Below are 18,516 nucleotides of genomic sequence, written 5' to 3'. Positions count from 1 at the left end.
CGACAAGGTGAATTTATGTGAATTTCCCGACGGTGATGGATAGAGTATTGATCTATCCATCTATCTATCTAGGTGAGCCACCTCATCAGACTATTTGCTCAATATTTATTTGACTAGTCATTGCCAATGGCGTTGAACAGTATAGCTTTTGTTGGTGTTGTCTACCGTTTACTAGCATCACCCACTGTTTACTACAGTTTACTGCCCTCCGTCATGGTGTTGTCACATGCTTTGGTCACGTATGTGCAATAGGTCAATGAATACATGTGCGGTACTACAAAGTTTTATGGTATACTACAGTGTTTGCGCAATAGTTTATGAAAAAACATTGTTTGCAACAGGAATCAAACCAGCGTGCCGGTGGCGAGAGACGAAACTCAAGCATTAGACCACTATTGATACTGTAAGGTTATTAACATTTATTAAACTTAAATCTGACTCCTAGTTCCTTACAGTAGAAGCATGTTCAGAAGTCGGAGAAGTTGAATCAACCGTACCGACGAGTGTAGTCCACATATCAATTTATTCAGCCGATTTAAAGAGTTTAACAGATCTTTCTTTTTTGCCAAATACAATCGTATGTGTAGAAAAAAAGTGAGCGGTGGGGGCTTCCTGGTTGCCCACTTTTATGACACATGGCGATCAAATGTCCAGCCCCATGACCAAGCCTCTGGCTGATTGGTCCGCGCCGTGTTGATGTAAATTTCCCCATCGTCCTTTGAAGCTTGTGAGAAGGGTGAGAGGTCATCGCCCTCCGGACAGAATGGGGCACAACACACACATTCAAACGTCCCAGGCGAGGTGATAAGTAAGCCAAACAAAAAATTCCAAAGCACAGGCATTTAAAAGGTTTCACTTAAGGCTGAGATGATACAAAGTATTTTTGAGTATAAGTGGAATAAAACAGCGTATAAAATAGTATATAACTTCAATACAGATGACATCTATTCATTAATAAGCTTATCCTCAGGAGGGTCGCGGGGGTGCTGGAGCCCATCCCAAGTATCTTCGGGCAGTGGGCAGGGGACACCCTGAAAGGGTTGCCAGCCAGTCACAGGGCACACAGAAAAGGACACCTCACTCGCTCATTCACACCTAGGGACGATTGGGACCGGCCAATTAACCTGACATGCATGTTTTTTAAATGTGTGAGGAAACAGGTGCCCCCGGAGGAAACTCGCGCAGGCAAAGGGAGAACGTGCAAACTCAGCACAGGACGGCTAGTAACTGGACTTAAACCCCGCGATCTCAGAACTGTGTACCGGACGCCCTAACCACTCACCCACCAAAATTTGAATGAATCTCATTATCACACCATTTTTGCACATACTGGACTGTCTCAGAAAATTAGAATATTGTGATAAAGTTCTTTATTTTCTGTAATGCAATTAAAAAAACAAAAATGTCATACATTCTGGATTCATTACACATCAACTGAACTATTTCAAGCCTTTTATTATTTGAATATTGCTGATTTTGGCTTACAGCTGAAAAAAACTCAAAAATCCTATCTCAAAATATTAGAATACTTCCTCAGACCAAGTAAAAAAAATAATTTTATAACAGCAAAACTAAATCAAACATTTAAAAATGTCCATTGATGCACTCAGTACTTGGTTGGGAATCCTTTTGCACGGATTACTGCATCAATCCGGCGTGGCATGGAGGCAATCAGCCTGTGGCATTGCTGAGGTGTTATTGATGCCCAGGATGCTTCGATAGCGGCCTTCAGCTCATTTGCATTTGTAGGTCTGGTGTCTTTCATCTTCTTCTTAACTATACCCCACAAATTCTCGATGGGGTTCAGGTCAGGGGAATTAGCAGGCCAATCAAGGACAGTGATGCCATGGTCAGTGCCCCAGTTACTGGTGGTTTTGGCACTGTGGGCAGGTGCCAGATCATGCTGGAAAATGAAATACTCATCTCCATAGAGCTTTTCAGCAGATGGAAGCATGTAGTGCTCTAAAGTCTCTTGGTACACAGTTGCATTTACTCTGGACTTGATGAAACACAGTGGACCAACACCAGCAGCTGACATGGCTCCCCAAACCATTGCTGACTGTGGGAAATTCACACTGGATTTCAAGCAACTTGGATTTTGCTCTTCTCCAGCCTTTCTCCAGACTCTGGCGCCTTGACTTCCAAATGAAATGCAAAACTTGCTTTCGTCTGAAAAGAGGACTTTGGACCACTCTGCAACTGTCCAGTGCTTCTTCTCCATAGCCCAAGTCAGACGCTTCTTCCGTTGTCTTGAGTTCAGAAGTGGCTTGACCATGGGAATACGGCTATTGTAGCCCATTTCCCGGACACGTCTGTGAACTGTGGCTTTTGGTACCTGGACTCCAGCTTCAGCCCACTGTCTTTGACGCTCCCTCAAATTCTGGAAGCGGCTCTTCTTCACAATTTTGTTAAGGCTGCGGTCATCTCTCTTGGTTGTGCAGCGTTTCCAGCCACATTTTTACCTTCCAACAGACTTTTTGTGGATATGCTTTGAAACTGCACTCTGTGAACAGTTTGCTCTTTGAGAAATTTCTTTTTGTGTCTTACCCTCCTGATGGAGGGTATCAATGATGGTCCTCTGGACAGCAGTCAGATCAGCAGTGATTTAGTTTACTGAACCAAGCTGAGTGTTTTTAAGGCTCAGGAAACCCTCGCAAGGTGTTTCGAGTTAATGAGATGATTCAGGTGATTAGTTGAATAGCCTACTTGTATTCTTTTTCATGATATTCTAATATTTTGAGATAGGATTTTTGAGTTTTTTTCAGCTGTAAGCCAAATTCAGCAATATTCAAATAATAAAAGGCTTGAAATAGTTCAGTTGATGTGTAATGAATCCAGAATGTATGACATTTTTGTTTTTTTAATTGCATTACAGAAAATAAAGAACTTTATCACAATATTCTAATTTTCTGAGACAGTCCAGTATATCTTTCAGGACAACTTTCTTTTTTCCACATTTTCTAACATTCTTTTCTCGCTCCATGGGTAAAAATAGTATTATAATGAGATCAAGTCCAGTGCCCTGTCTTATACCATCTGTACCTCTACTGTAGTGGCAAGAGTTCAACACATTCACTGCCGGGACCCTGGTTCTATTCCATACAAGGTTTGATCGATCATTGCACTGATATATACTGTAATGTGTATAATTTGTGCAACTGGTTATACACAAATTAATAAAGTAGCTCTTACTGTAGTTTTTATTCAATGCACCTTATAACTTAGTGTGCCCAATATATGTAAAGACAATACGACAAAAGACTATTTTTGGGGGTGCGCCCTAAAGTGCGGAAATTACGGTACTTTGAATGGATTCTTGGTCATAAATGCTGCTTGCTTAGACTTGTTTTAATAAACTCCTGTTTTGAAAACACTTAAAGCATTTAAGTTGAATTTTATTTTATTGAGCAGAGGATGAAAATCACTGACTGAAATGAATTCTGTCTTGCTTTAAAGGGACAGCATATTAGCGCTCCCTCGTGGCGAAAAAACGTCAATAAATTAAATGTTATTGATTTAAATATTAAGCCTAAATACATGAACTGTTATACAGTACATACATGCCAAAGTCTTTAAATACTTGAAGGATGAGCAATCTTTGAAGGAGCCATCTTGCTTCTATGCATACCGAAAACCTCAAACGGTGCGCAAAAATTATTTAAAAAAAAAATGGTCTATTTGGGTTGCTTTAAGTCTCCGTAGTTTGTAATCTTCCTGTTTCTTTCTAGCACTCATATTCGGTTGTACTACACAATACAGCAACATCTCGTGGTCAAATGATACACACTGTATTTGTATTCCTCAATTTTTCATTTAAAATTTTGAGTACTCACAACCGTATGATGTAATTGTTTTTCTTAATAGCTTAAAATATTTCCACACAGGATTCCAATTACTTCATTATGTCATAACAAAATTAAATACATCTTTTTTAAAATGTATGTACTGCTTCTATGCGAGTTTACCCGGATAACATGCACGCGCACTAAAATACACTTATACGAGACAAGTTTGAATTATTAATGTTACACACAACACACATTACCAATGATGCTCGGACGAATTGATGTACCCGCAGCCTGCCTCTTAACGCTCATGCTGTCATCATTTTCCACATATCAATAATAAAACAACCGCCTCTTTTTTTTTAAATTGAATTTTGGTCCCTGCAGTATACGCCCAAATCAAAAGTGAAAAATCATATTTAATATAAGAAACGTCAATTGTAGAGGATAAAGTATTAAATGAAGTAGGTTTTGGTTTCAGGAGGAATTCATTTTTTGCATTTCTTCCATTAAAGAAATGAAAAACTTTGTACGTTTTGCAGTTTTATTTACCCCGCTTTGAACACATGAAATATCTCAAATGTTGTAAGTTGTTCCTTAAATTTTTTAAACACTTATAAAGTGAGGGCCGTACACATAAAATATAGAATTTAAAAACATACATGGAAAGAATTCAAAAGGGGAAACTAGAATGCTTGTGCACCATTAGAGCATCACCCGGAACCATTTTTGGGTGGCAAATGAGCATAGGAAACCCAAAGAGTAAGACCGAGACTAAAATCCTGAAATGGTGTTGATATTTAATAATGTGGGACAGTGGAATGCCTTTCTGGGAAAAATGCTGGGTCAACAAAACAAAAAGAAGTTAATCAGACTTTTTTCACATCTAGGATAACCGAACTGGCTTCCTGTGAAAGATGGTGGTCATATCTAAACTACTTCCAACTTGTCTTGGGTCGACAGACACACAAACATAGATCTACACACGCGTATGCAAACACAGGCGTTTACACCCGTGCGTATATGTACACGTGCGCGCGCATGTATATACACATTTTATATATATATATATATATATATATATATATATATTATATATGTATACATACACACACAAAAAAGCATTATCACCAGCCTCGCTTTGTTCGCGGGTGATAACAACATGCACACACACAATGTACAATACGTATAAAAATACGTACAAAATACAATAACGGAAAAAAATCTTATTCATACCACAAATTGTAACCAATGACGGATAACGAATGAAACACATTTAATGGTTCAGTTCTTGTAGTTTATTTGGTTTCACCACGTAACACGGAAATGATTTATATTTAGCCATTGTGGACTAAATTTTAAGCAATTTTCAAAGGCAACCTCCAACCCGCCAGACTTCAGAATCCTGCAAGCGTGCGGTACATACTTAGTCCTTCAGAGAGATCCTACGATAAAATGAAATGTACATATCTATGGGCAATTATTATGCAATGACCCGTTTCAGGAGAGGCAGGAGAGGAGTTATCTTTAATATGACACAGTATTTATATTCAATGATGACCATTTCAGTGTACTTTGAAGTGTGTGTGTACACACACAGAATACATGTGCAGTTGACAGCAGTAAGTGGCTCACATAGGATAGCACAGTGTATATTTATGCAGCGATTCCCACCTCAAGATGATGAGGTCATTTTTGGAACAAATGACGTGTTTTAGGGACATCATGTTTTTCATCTACATCATGAAATGTACAATTAAAATTCTTAATTGTAGACCTGATTAAATTTGTAAGTACATTGAGATCAATGAGAAACGTGTACTCGTTTGCAGTAACCTTGCGCCCTAAAATGCTTAAGCCCAATTAACAGGACGCTATGTTCAAATGACACGGCTCAACTATCTTCAAGGTATTCTTACATAAAATTTTCTTTTACATTCATTTCAAAATATTTTGAAGGTTACTGGAGTCTAAAAACGCGCACAAAAATTGCTACTTCTGAGTAAGATGTAACAAAAGCTTGAAATGATATTCGAAGTGTTTGGGGTTTTACAGCTATTTATAGCTTACTCTTAATAATTACATTGATATCTTCGACATGTTCAAGCAATGTTCGTTTTCGATCATTTAGTTCAAATTTCGATTTGGCACAAGTCCAAATACTTTCAACCTCTGTATATTGTTACTGTGGCTTAAAATATTAAGTCACGCTTTAAAAGCCTAGATCAAATTTTCCAATTTTTTGTTTATTAGAGCATAGCTAAAACGTTTCGTGCATGGTGCTATATTACTATCGTACAGTGAAATAGGCTGTTAAAATAGTTTAACACAGGTTGGGAAGCACTGTTGTCGTGAGAGGAGTGAGGATGCACAACTCGGATCAAATATTTGCCACTGGTCTGAGCAGGAAATGTGAAAAAAGGGGGGGGGAAACGAAGGGCGCTTTCCTTCTCACTGGACTTGTGTGACTGCCTCGTGGATGGACTGCGCCACGTAATCCAGGTTCTTGGAGGTGAGGCCGCACATGTTGATGCGACCGCTCGCCATCAGGTACACGTGCCTCTCTTTGATCATGAAGGCCACCTGTTTGGCTGCAGCAAAACATGTCAAAGTTAACAAGACAATCGCTACGCATTTACATTGGTGCGAAACAGGAAAATTCAAGTTTTCAACTTTTCCTACAAAGAATGCATTATTAGTTGTGTTGTGTTATGTACACTCTTCTCTAAGCCCTGTTTTCTGGATTCAAAATTTCAAATGCAGCCGGGCATTTCTAACTGGGACAGGTAAAAGTCAATGAATTCATTCAATGCCGGACATTTTTCTCAAATTGGAACAGCCCGTTTTGACATTTTGACTCCTTTCTGCAAACAGTTCTGTAGCTCTGTAGGCATAAGACGTGTCAATGTAAATTGTCTGCATTTATATAGCACTTTTCAAGTCAATGAAACGCTTTTAAAATGTGCTTCACACTTGCCAATGGAAGGCAACTTCCTGCTTATCGGGGGCATTAGGGAATCAGTGTCTTGTCCAGGGACACTTTGACATATATCACAGAGGGGCCGGGAATCGAACCTGCAACCTCTAGACAAGCACTTTACCTACTGAGCTACTGCCGCCCTACCTTTTACCATTTTTTTTAGTAAAAAGAGTTAACATGGCTAAGTTTCTTAAAAATACTCGTTTCCAGAACTTCAGAGAAAAACTGCTTTTAGTGAAAAAACAAATTTCAAGCAGAACTTTTACTTTCGTGCTTTTTTTTTGCATTTCTGATAAATCCAATATCTACACAAGGTTTTTAATAAACACAAGGGCACTTGCATGATAACATTTTATTGATTATTTATTAATTATAACTCTGAACTGATGCATGAACTCTGCATAAAAAAGGAATGGACTTTGCTAGAACTTTATAGCGCCGGTAAAATGGTCACCCTGGCAATAGTGTTCCCTCGGGGGTTCATTTTCATGTGGACGGGCACAAAATGTCATCCCTGTCTGATCAGATGATGGCGATAGGACTCAGTTAACCTTTTTTAAAGGAATTACCTCTGTTGAGGAGTTGACTGTCCATTACTATTCATCCATATCTTCTCTACTCTTACCGCACTGCTTCAATGCACCTACTCGATACATGGGGAAGCCTACACACACTATTTCGTCGGATACAGGAAATTGGGCTTCCTCGATGTGTGGACAAAGATCAGATCAAAGCCACTCCTGCCATCTAATGGTGATTTATCATACTGAAATCATTCCAAGAGGCTTAATACATACTGGTGAGCTGTGACAAACCCTTTTTTGTTTTTTGATTGAATAAAATAAAAACTTAATTTTACCTTTTCGATCTCAGGGATAAGGCTTCTGAAACTGTATTTACATGTATGTTATGGTATTGAATGATTTAACCAATTTAACATTGAGCAAATGTTATTCATCACAAATATCTTTTTAATTAAACCCAGTGAATTTACTTACGATTGAGGCCAGTGAAGCTGAACATTCCGATTTGCTGGGTTATGTGGTCCCAGGTGCCAGGTGTTCCGAGAGCCTGCAACTTGGACTTGAGCTGGTCCCTCATAAGGAGCACGCGGTCCGCCATAGTCTTCACGTTACCTTGCCTGCAGACAAAAAGACATCAATAATGACAAATCACCAAAAATATAGATCGTGTTTAAAGTGGGAACCACAGAAATGATAGAAGATGGGCTGGCGGAGTATTTTGGAGCGTTTAAAACGATAGATGAACAATTAATAGCATGAATGTACCATTCGTCAAAGAGCTTGGGACAGTTGAGGGTCTTGCTGACGATGCGAGCCCCCTGGGAAGGTGGATTGGACCAGGTGGTCCTCACAATTTTCTCCATCTGCGATAGGATGCGGCCCAGGTTGTCACCATCTCGTGCCACCACGGTCAGGTTGCCCACCCTCTCGTCTAAAGAGAGTCAAAGGAGTGGCTTAAAATTGAAAAGTGCAACATTTTGACAAGTATAATGAACTAGGAGTGTACTCACTGTAGAGGCCGAAGTTTTTAGAGAAGGACTGAGCCACAAAGAGTTCAAAGCCCTGAGAAACAAAATAGCGAATGGCCCAGGCATCTTTTTCCAGAGAACCCGAGGCGAAACCTTGGTAGGCAGAATCAAAGAAAACAAACAGATTCCTCCTCTGAAAAAAAAGGACAAAGAAGGACGTCACGAAAAACAGCCGTTTGACATTTGATACCAAAAAAATAAATGAAAAGACCTTCATGACTTCTGAAATCTGCTTCCATTCTTCCTGGTTGGGATCAGTGCCGGTGGGGTTGTGGGCGCAAGCGTGAAGCACGAAAATGGAACCTTCTGGTGCTTTCTGATACAAGGCAACCAAAGATAATCAACAGAGAGACTAAACCTTACAATTTTGATTTTCAACTTTAGTTTTACCTTTTAAGAAATTAGTACAGTGGAACCTCTTTTATGAGCACCTCCACATACGAGAATTTCAATTTTTTTTAAAGCCCCTCTGTGTAATGTGACCACAAGATGGCACTGTGTTGTCTCACGCGAACAAAAAAACATTCCACAGAGCAAAAGTTGCCAAGCAAACATGGCATCCTTGTTAATAGATTCCATCATTTAAAAGAATTACACATTTCTCGACTTATGCTGTCCCAGTCTGATGCTGAGATTATGATCCATGCGTTTGTTCCCACCCATCTCAACTACCATAAAATTCAGACAATAGGCCATCACTTTTTTTCCCGAGCTTTCAACCACCCTACGGCTTATGCAATGATGCGGCTAATTTAGGCATTTTTCCACCGGCCGCCGAGGGCTTCTGATCAGCTTTATGCGGACATTTAAGGAAGTTGGAGACGGCCAGGGGACGTAATGGTGAGTTACGCCGGCTTTATAGATTTTGGGTATCTTGTTTTCGACTGGTTGTGATGTTTCTGTGATGAGTACATTTTGAAATGGTCAGCATATCTTGAATCCTAAGAGATTAAGCCTTCCAATATGTGGCATGAAGTATTTCAGTGACTGGTGAGATAGTACGGACACACATTTGTTTATCAAAGTCCAGAGGCCCGGTACGTTAAGGAATGTTTATGGGTTGAGGTACCGTATATTATTGAAACTCTTTTTGTATACTGTATTTCTTTGAAAATATCTCAAGTTTCAATGTGGGCACATGCAGCTTATAGCCAGGTGCGGTTTATTTAGGTACAAAATGGTTAATCCTTTCAAAATGTACTGGGTGCGTCTTATAATCAGGTGCGCTCTATAGTATGAATTTTATGGTACTGTAATGTACTAATTTCCGGTCTCCCAAAGAACAAAATGCTGCAGCAAGGCTTTTGACTAAGAAAGAATGATAAAGCTATCCCGATTTTAGATAACCTGCATTGGCTCCCTGTCAGCTTAAAATGTGATTTTAAGGTTCTGTTAGTACTATACAAAAGGATGCATGGAATTGCCCCCTCATATCTTTCAGATTTGATTTCCCCATATGTTCCTGCTCGGACCCTTAGCTCTAAAAATGCTAGTCTATTAGTCATCCCAAGAGCTAAGGAAAGATGGAGAACGGTTTGCGAGCGTTCTCCAATAGGGAACCGATGCTGTAGAATGCTCTGCCCTCTGAGATTCAGTCTGCAACCTCAGTGTAACTGTTTAATTGTAGGCTTAAAACACACTGACATTCTATAGCTTGGGAATGACCTATGTTTCATGTTGACAATGTCTTTCTATTGCAACATCCATTGCAGCATGTCATTCTGAAAAGGGGATTACCTCAAACAGAGTCCATTCTCACGGCTTCTTAATTTTCCTCATGTTGAGGTTTTGAGTTTTTCCTTGCCCTCGTGTAGGTTTTAAATCAGGGGTTTGTGTAATCATAGTCTGTGGCCTGTAAAGCCCTTTGAGACTTCTTGTGATTAAGGGCTATACAAATAATCATGACTTGACCTACGAAAGAAAATAACGTAATCAAACCAATGTTTTTTTCTACCGATTGAAAGTTTTTGTACCACTAGGAGACACTAAAAATAACACACTGTCCCTTTAACAAAAATTTTGCTCAAATTACAAAGGAAAATCTAGTTCACGAGCAGTCCAACAGGCTACCACTAGAGTCTGCTCAAGACTGTTCACCGGCATCAGTTCGGTCTAGTTTGAGCATTGTGGCTCTCACCATCAAGACCCCCGATTCTGCGCCCTTGGCTAAACCCGCAGAGTACCTGTATTCTGCAGCAAATTCGTTTAAATCACATCTCTTTTATCACATTTGATGGCATCTCCTTTTTGTGACCTCAGCCAGGAGTTCCAAAAAGGGAAACAGTAAGAAAAAAAGGAGAACAATGACAATTGAAACTAACGAAAACTACAATCGCGGTTTTCGTTTGAGTGACCAAGCTAAAGAGTACAATCAGGAGGTAGCGAGTGCTGATCACAAAGGCGTGGAAGAAATTCCGCAGCGCTATGCTGCAATAATTTCTGAGGAAGGTTATATTCTTGCTGCAAAAGAAAAAAGGAAGAAGAACCAGAGAGGCTGGCATCTATCAGTCAAGTAGAGGTGGAAGGAAGTTGCTGCTTTAGTTAAAAAAAAAAAAAACCTAAAAAAACACACACATATCCAGAAATGTGGAAACTGGTTGTGTGACACCCATCTTAATGACAACTGGCTTACACAATTCCGTAACAATTTGAAGGGGGGGAAGAAAAAAAAACTCCTAGGATTTTTTTTACATTTTATTTTTAAAAGACCAGTCGATAGTGAAAGCCTTGAGTCTAGCTAAAAGGGAAAAAGGATGAAGAAAAACTGAAATAGGAAAAAAAATTGTGCTGTAAAATAATTTTGTTCGTTCACTTTCATTTAAAGTTACAATAACTTTAGTTTTAAGTTTACAAAGAGTGCTTACGTATTAAAAGTCGTGCGGCGTCACTTCCCCCTCCTTTATAACTGAACCCCCGCACCAAACACACCTTCGTGATGCTGACTTCCTCATATTAAACCCGCATTTTATTTCGTTAATACCTTATTTATCATATTACTGTACTTTTATTTTTTAATGACTACTCAAATGTGTTTTTGTTGATCAAGAAGATGTGTTTTAAAGCTATTTAAGGTTCCATTTGACTCGTTTGGGAGGTTGGAAACAGGCCAATTAGTTTTTAATTACTTTATATTGGGAAAATACACTGGTACACGAGCAATCCGAGCTACGGGCATGATCCTTGAACGAATACAACTAGAGATGAGAGAATAAAACTTGAGATTTCAAAAGAAGTCTCAAGGTTAATCAAATCTAGAAAACATATTTTTTTGAATACATATTTTTAAGTTTTACTTCAATTTCTTTTGTTAAAACGATAATATTATCAATAATGTTAATCTCGCCTAAGTAGACATAAATATGTCATTATCATATGTTCGGTAGAGGTACCACTGCATATTTAGACTTGAACTGCGATTAAAAACTAACACCCAATGTCGTTTAAATAAAACAAAGTTACCTCAAGGTCATCCAGCAGGCCGCTGAGGTCCAGGCCTCTCTTGGCAGCATCCCAGTAGTGGTACGGACGGATGTCTTTGAAACCAGCATCGGCAAACACGCCGTTGTGATTCTCTGAGATTTAAACACACGCGACATACAAAATAAATACAGTAAAAGGAGAAGGTTACACATTGAGAGTGTGCACGCTCGCTAGCGTTTATTACCCCAGGTGGGCGCGGACACATAAACGGGCGTAGATGTGTTGTTGACACCATTGTACCAACGCCGCAAAAATTCTGCCCCCATCCTCAAGGCGCCTGTGCCACCCAGGGCCTGAACACCGCCAACCTGGGACAGGCACACGGACAATTTGAGTGAATTTCTTTGAAAAAAAATTACCTTTTTAGAGAGGTTTAAAACTGTACTAAATCCTCCGTTACAGGCACAATACATTATATCAGGCATGTCAAATAAAAGGGCACATAGGCCACACCTGGCCTGTTGGATGATTTTATGTTCCCCGCCATGAATTTCTGAGTATGTCAATAAAAACGTTGCTTCTATCAAAAGTAATGATTTATTTTTAAATAAATGTAAAACAAATGCTCTCTCTGGTCGCTAGAGGTCAGTATCGAGTTTGTATAGCCTGGTCATTTGGTTCAGGTGTAAAGCTCACTCAAACAATAAAATAAACCAGTTAACGCATTAAGTGCCGTACATGGAACTACTGTATATGTAGGATACCTTGCGGTAAGTGACAACACACGAACCACAGCCCCAAAAAAGAAAGGCCCAATAAAAACATGCTAACAGTGTTTATGCTAGCAAAACATGAATCGGGATAAAGATTCTCTAAAGGATGTTAAGTCATTCTTTTTATTCAAGACCCTATTTTGATGAAAAGGTAACATGCAAGATAGCCGAAGAGACCCACCCTGCCCTCTTTGATGGCGGGGCTATCGTCTCCCAAGGCAACTTTGGATGCGGCTGAGCGAAACTCCGGCAGCCCGAGGATGGGAAGGTATTCATGGTTGAGGCTCCCGTCTTCCACAATGAGGCGCTCCACCTTCTTCACCACCGGTAGAACCCACGGCTGACAGTCATCCGTGCGGTAGGCTGCAGGAGAACGCCCCCCCCCCAAAAATGTTACTTCCTGTTAGAGGTAAGATCGTAAGCCCGAGCCGTTCCACCCTGAAATTCAGTTAAAGAGTCCGACAGGGGTGCAGAATCCATCGCGCAAATCCTCCACACAGAAAAAGAAACAAAGCAATGAAAAGTGGATAATTAAAAAATATATAGTCAGCAAGAGAGAAGCTTTCCTCTGCCAATGTCCTCACAAATATTATGAAAATTTGGTATTTGGCTCGGTCCCTCAAATTAAGTTAATTTGTCGGGCTTGTACTGGGCTGGGCTTTAATTTCCGCAAGCCCGAAATTACCTGTACTGCCCGTCATGTGACCAGTGTGCAACCTTGAATTCATTGGAAGACCCGCTAGCGTTGTCAAGGTGTCAAAAATTTTATGTGAATTGTTAAGAATTTGTAAAATTTGATTTAAAAAAAAAAAATCAAATTAAAAACAAATAAAAAAAAATAACCACCATATGTAATCAAACCACTATATTTATGTAACTGGAACACCTAAAAATCTACTAGTCACTTTATAGTTGGATATTTTAGCATAAAAAAACAAGAACAAAAAAACACATTACTATAAAATTAGAAATAAAATCAGCATATTACCACAAAATTAGGTGAATATGTGAACGCTAAACTGAAAATATGAGGGGCTCAAAATACCAGCTCAGTATATTTCTGTTTTGTATCCATTATTGTTTCAATTAATGGGACTATATAAAACGGGAAAGAAAGGATTTTGTTATTTATGCATCAGTAATACAGATGTCCTGAAAAAAGAAGTTTTTACTTCTAGTACTAAATCATGCAGCCCAGAATATTGTCTAATAAAAAAAATAAAAAATCGGAAACAATTTCAGATGTTTGTACATGCTGTTGTTTACAGTGTTTTTTGAGGTTTATGTCTTGTGAGGCACAGCCAGACTAACAAATAAATAAACTTACGGGTGATCCTTATTCATCATTTCATCGGCAGATCCAAAAAAAACCATTACATAAACTTTGGCATAGAAACAAAACCCTTTTAATTGTCTTACCTTAGAAAAAAATGCAAATTGTGAAGGTAAATGTGAAACAACAATGAACACATAAACAAACGATTTAATATATATTTTATTTTTCCATAATGAAAGGTAAGGCACAGCAGCACTTGCCTCCCCTGACTGCATGTCACTTATTCAATTTAACTTCATCAACCTCAATTTTAATCCTGCTCTTCTCAATTTTGGGTTATCTTTTGCCAATGCAAAAGGGTCTCTTCAGACGTGCTGTGATATTGATCATGCAGACTCTGCATCCTACAATCAGACTGCTGCTCAATAGAAGAGAGAAGGAAATTGTAATAGGCTGTATCTAGCATGAATCCAGATTATGAAATTTCGGATTAAACCTGATTCAAGTTTTAGGTGGGTTGATTTTGAACCATTATCTAATATCATTATCGACTCTGGTCACCCTCGAATTCAGGGGTCTACAACGTGGTGCCCGGGGCACCCCTTAAGAAAAGCTGGGGTGTCCGCGGAACTGTTCCGTAAACAGCTCACTGGTGCTTGGACATTGTGATTTTCAGGTAAAACTATTTTTTTCGAGGTTCAATGAGTATAAACGCTACTTCCAATAATTAACCTATTAATAACCTAGTAACAACATAGTAATCAATGGTAACATGTCATTTTAAAAATGCATATCAGACTACGTGCCCTTAGCGCTACTTAGTAACAAAATGTAGCTTTCAGTATGAAAAACTTTGGAAACCCCTTCTCCAATTGGGAAGTCAGCTCACAGATGCACTTACATAAGAATTCCTGTCATTTTCTGAATCAATGTTCTACAAACATCTGCAAATCAGGTCCAAAATGCTACAACAGCAAGTTTTGGTGCACTGATCTGTCATGAAGTGAGCGAGTGAAAAAAGGCCAATGCGCAAAAATAACAGCGAACTTAACTGAGAGCAAGCGCGTGGTTGACCCCCGAAGAACGTGTGGAGTGTCCACATGTGTTGTATCAGGTAACAGTGAAAGTGTATTCTGAAAAGATCCCCACCAACAAATGCAATATGCAAACAGCTGTGCCAAAAAACACCGCATTTATTTATCAATCTATCCCTTTCATGTTACTCGATAGAAAGCACTCTAAGTCCTCAGAGTGCTAAGATAATTACTAAAATTAGCAATGTAAATAAATGAGTCAGACAAGCATGAGCATAATGAGGAGCTGTTTTGGCAACAGAAAGTTGCTGAAAAAGCCATTTTACAGGCCTGAACATTATTTTACGAATAAAAGTTCTCTATACAGTCCCTTAAGTTATTTTTATACAGTTATTCCTCCATTTTTTTCACCAATTCTTACTCTTTAGAAATGTTTTAGCCAATCAGAATGCAGAACATGTTACATAATTAAAATCCATAAAGCAGCGAGACTGTGAAAGATGAACAGTGTTATAGCAATGGATTACTGTATAACCTTGTTATTATTTTAGTCATTTATATCTCAATCACCTATTTAGTTGTAATTACTCAATCTCATAATACAAAAATAGAGTGTAATAATTTACTTCATTATATAATCACTAGACTCTTCAATATTTCCATTTACTCAGTTGTTATTCAGTCTCTACAGCGTTTCACACTGTGATAGAAGTCCTTGAGGTTATTCAGTACTAGCCAGACACAGTTTGGGCAGAGGACTAGTGAGAAACTGGATTTGGGGATTTTCTACTGACTTAATAAGTTTTGTTTTTGTCAGAACCCAAACTTATGGTATATAAGTGATTGTCAACGCACTTGTGAAACCATCACAAACTCTTTCTGTATTAACAAACCCAGAATATTCTATTTATTTGTTTGTTTTATTGTAATAAAAACGTCAATGGAAATGCTCCCCCAGCACTTGTTTTTACCTATTTTGTCTCACGACCTGGATGTTGATCCGAACATGCGGAGGAAAGAAAAGTCTGTTCTCCTTCCGGATATACAATTTTTATATTTTTGTTTTCAAGACTTTCCAAGGATTTGGGACACATTAGCTATGTACCCTGTTATACGACAATTTCACCTTGCGACCCTCCTCAGATTGGATTCATGTCGTATCCAGGGGGTCTACTGCATTTATGTTGTACTTTTAGAATTAAAAGAGGAATGTGTACACTATTTTTTGTGTCGTGAGTTTTTGTCGATGTAATTTTGGTCATTTGTTGAAAAAAAGTACTCAAAATAGTTATGATTCACATGGAGTACAGTTTACAATAAATGACTGAATAAATGCCTTTAGGCAAGGGATGGGTACGTCTGCTGCTTAAAGGCAACTATGCTACACGAGCGTCGATTGTAATAGCTTTATGTGGTCAAATAGTTAATATTGAACGCAGTTGAGATTCCATTTTAGTTCCGATTTTAGTTTTATTATTTGACACACCTTCGTGTGATTGGAAACTGTTGCGTTAGCGGTCAATCTCCACGCAGGAAAATTCACGAACGATGATGCTGCTCGGCAACGAACGCATCACACTATTTCAGACAAAATCAAACTTTTTTTTCTATTTCTTAAAAAAAAACGTGAACTGAGTCACACGAGTTAAAGATTGATAAAAATTGTAAAAGGCACAAACAGTATCGTTTTCACCTCTGTCGGAAAACACCCATTTTGCCACGTGACACATAAACGCCACTAGGAAGGGACCGCTCTGAATGGGACCCGCTAACCGCTAGTTAGCATCTATCTCCGCTTACCTCCGACGCCAAGATTCACTTTCTGTGGGTGGCTGTCGTTTCGGAAATCGGCAGTAAGTTTAAAGACAGCTACCGGAGTCGCCTGAGGGACGTCGTTAAACACGGACATGATTGCTGAGCGATGACAGAAAGACGGTTGCTGGGCTTCCGGATGGTGGAACAGCCAGGGAAGAGTTCACCTTCACCGATCCACTAGGACAGAAAGAGGAGTTAGCATTTCAGCCAATGAAACGCCTCAATTTGTGTGACGTATTTTCCTGAAGCCAATGAGAGATCTACCCGGAAAAAAAGTCTATTCTTTTTGTGTATTTCACTTTGAATTGGGCTTTTCAAAGATTCAAATGTGAATTTTGGAATGCCAATTAATGTAAAAACCGAACACATTCAATTTTGAGTCCTAACACGATAGAGCAAAATTCGTGTTTGGCTATTAAATAACAATAACATTGACCGTGACCGATAATGGCAGAAATGAAGGACGCGGTAATATCTGACCGCAGGATGTCACTGTAAGCATGCCAGAGTGAACGCAATAAAACCTCCCCTGCAAACTTGTCTCTTAACTTATTACTAAATGTCCATATCCATCCATTATCTGCACCGCTTATCCTCAGTAGGGTCGCTGGGGTGCTGGAGCCCATCCCAGCCATCTCTGGGCAGTGTGCAGGGGACACGCTGAACTGCCAGCCAGTCGCAGGGCACACAGGGACAGACCATTCGCTCGCTCATTCATGACTAGGGACAATTTGGACCGGCGAATTAACCTGACATGCATGTTTTTGGAATGTGGGAGGAAACCGGAGTGCCCGGAGGAAACCCACGCAATCACGGGGAGAACATGCAAACTCCGCACAGGTAGGTTGGTAGCTGGATTTGAACCCATGACCTCAGAACTGTGCCGCACACGCGCTAACCATCGCCCCGCCGTGCTGCCCATTACTAAATGTAAATATTCCTCACCATTGAATTTGAGGTTTCTCTGCGTCAGAAAAAAAAGTTGTTTATCAACGGTTGCAATTCCTGTTATTAAGCGCTAAACCTCACAAACACAATGCGGCACCTTTTTTCTCATGGCAAGACAGACTATGTAAAATAAAAACAAAGATAATTTGTGTAAACAAGTTTATATTAAGGGCAGCACGGCGGCGCAGTGGTTAGCGCTTGTGCGGCACAGTTCATGTCATAGGAACAAATCCAGCTCCAGACTTCCTGTGCGGAGTTTGTATGTTCTCCCCGTGCTTGCGTGGGTTTCCTCCGGGCACTCCGGTTTCCTCCCACAATCCAAAAACATGCATTTCAGGTGAATTGGCCGGTCCAAATTGTCCCTAGGTGTGAATGAGCGAATGAGTTGTCTCTCCCTGTGTGCCCTGCGATTGGCTGGCAACCAGTTGAGGGTGTCTCCTGCCCACTGCCCGGAGATGGCTGGGATGGGCTCCAGCCCCCCCGCGACCCTAATGAGGATAAGCGGTACGGCTAATGAGATGAGATGAGATGAAGTTTATATTATTTTCCAAATAAACAACACAAATGATTTTTTTCAGCATCGTTTAGTTCTTTTCCCACTTGCAGTAAAATTAGCCTTGCTTATTATACGGAGCAATGCAGGATTTCACAGACTTCTTCTTCATTAGTAAACTACCATGACATTGTTGTCTGCTACCAGTGGCCGATACGATCTGAATAGGGGGCCGAAATGGGCAAGACAAAATTTGTTTGTTTTTTTTAATTATAATTTTTCAAAACATTTTTCCTGTGAAAAAAATGTAGTACGGCGTACACAATTTGAAATGGTCGAGAAAAAAACAAAAAATACATGGGAAAAATTAACATGTATGGAATGTAGACTTTGCTTTAAGAACCTAGTTCTTATGCACCTCTTTGCAGTCAGTTAGTCCA

General features: G+C 39.5%; 1 protein-coding gene across 1 annotated transcript; it reads right to left on the bottom strand.

The window, feature by feature from the left end:
• Window positions 1-5,060: 5,060 nt before the first annotated feature.
• Window positions 5,061-16,812, bottom strand: LOC148361463 (aspartate aminotransferase, cytoplasmic-like). The gene is made up of 9 exons (XM_088342151.1): window positions 16,621-16,812; window positions 12,692-12,873; window positions 11,982-12,105; window positions 11,777-11,889; window positions 8,529-8,633; window positions 8,300-8,450; window positions 8,055-8,220; window positions 7,764-7,906; window positions 5,061-6,376 (listed from the first exon to the last, which is right to left on the bottom strand). Exons 1-9 carry the CDS (start codon window positions 16,727-16,729, stop codon window positions 6,237-6,239), a joined length of 1,233 nt encoding a protein of 410 aa, XP_088198277.1. The 5' UTR covers window positions 16,730-16,812; the 3' UTR covers window positions 5,061-6,236.
• Between the last annotated feature and the right edge of the window lie 1,704 nt (window positions 16,813-18,516).

The sequence above is a fragment of the Urocampus carinirostris genome, chromosome 8 (assembly GCF_059441175.1).
Source record: "Urocampus carinirostris isolate Australia breed hairy pipefish chromosome 8, RoL_Ucar_1.0, whole genome shotgun sequence".
Taxonomy (NCBI): Eukaryota; Metazoa; Chordata; class Actinopteri; order Syngnathiformes; family Syngnathidae; genus Urocampus; species Urocampus carinirostris.
This window is presented reverse-complemented; position numbering and strand designations above follow the sequence as displayed.

Excerpts from the sequence above, each read along its gene's own strand:
- LOC148361463 (XM_088342151.1), bottom strand. The coding sequence starts at position 16,729 with ATGTCCGTGTTTAACGACGTCCCTCAGGCGACTCCGGTAGCTGTCTTT. Across the intron at positions 8,634-11,776 it reads GCCTGCTGGATGACCTTGAG|AAAGCACCAGAAGGTTCCAT; the intron begins GTAACTTTGTTT and ends GCCTTGTATCAG. Across the intron at positions 6,377-7,763 it reads CAGCTTCACTGGCCTCAATC|CCAAACAGGTGGCCTTCATG; the intron begins GTAAGTAAATTC and ends GTTTTGCTGCAG.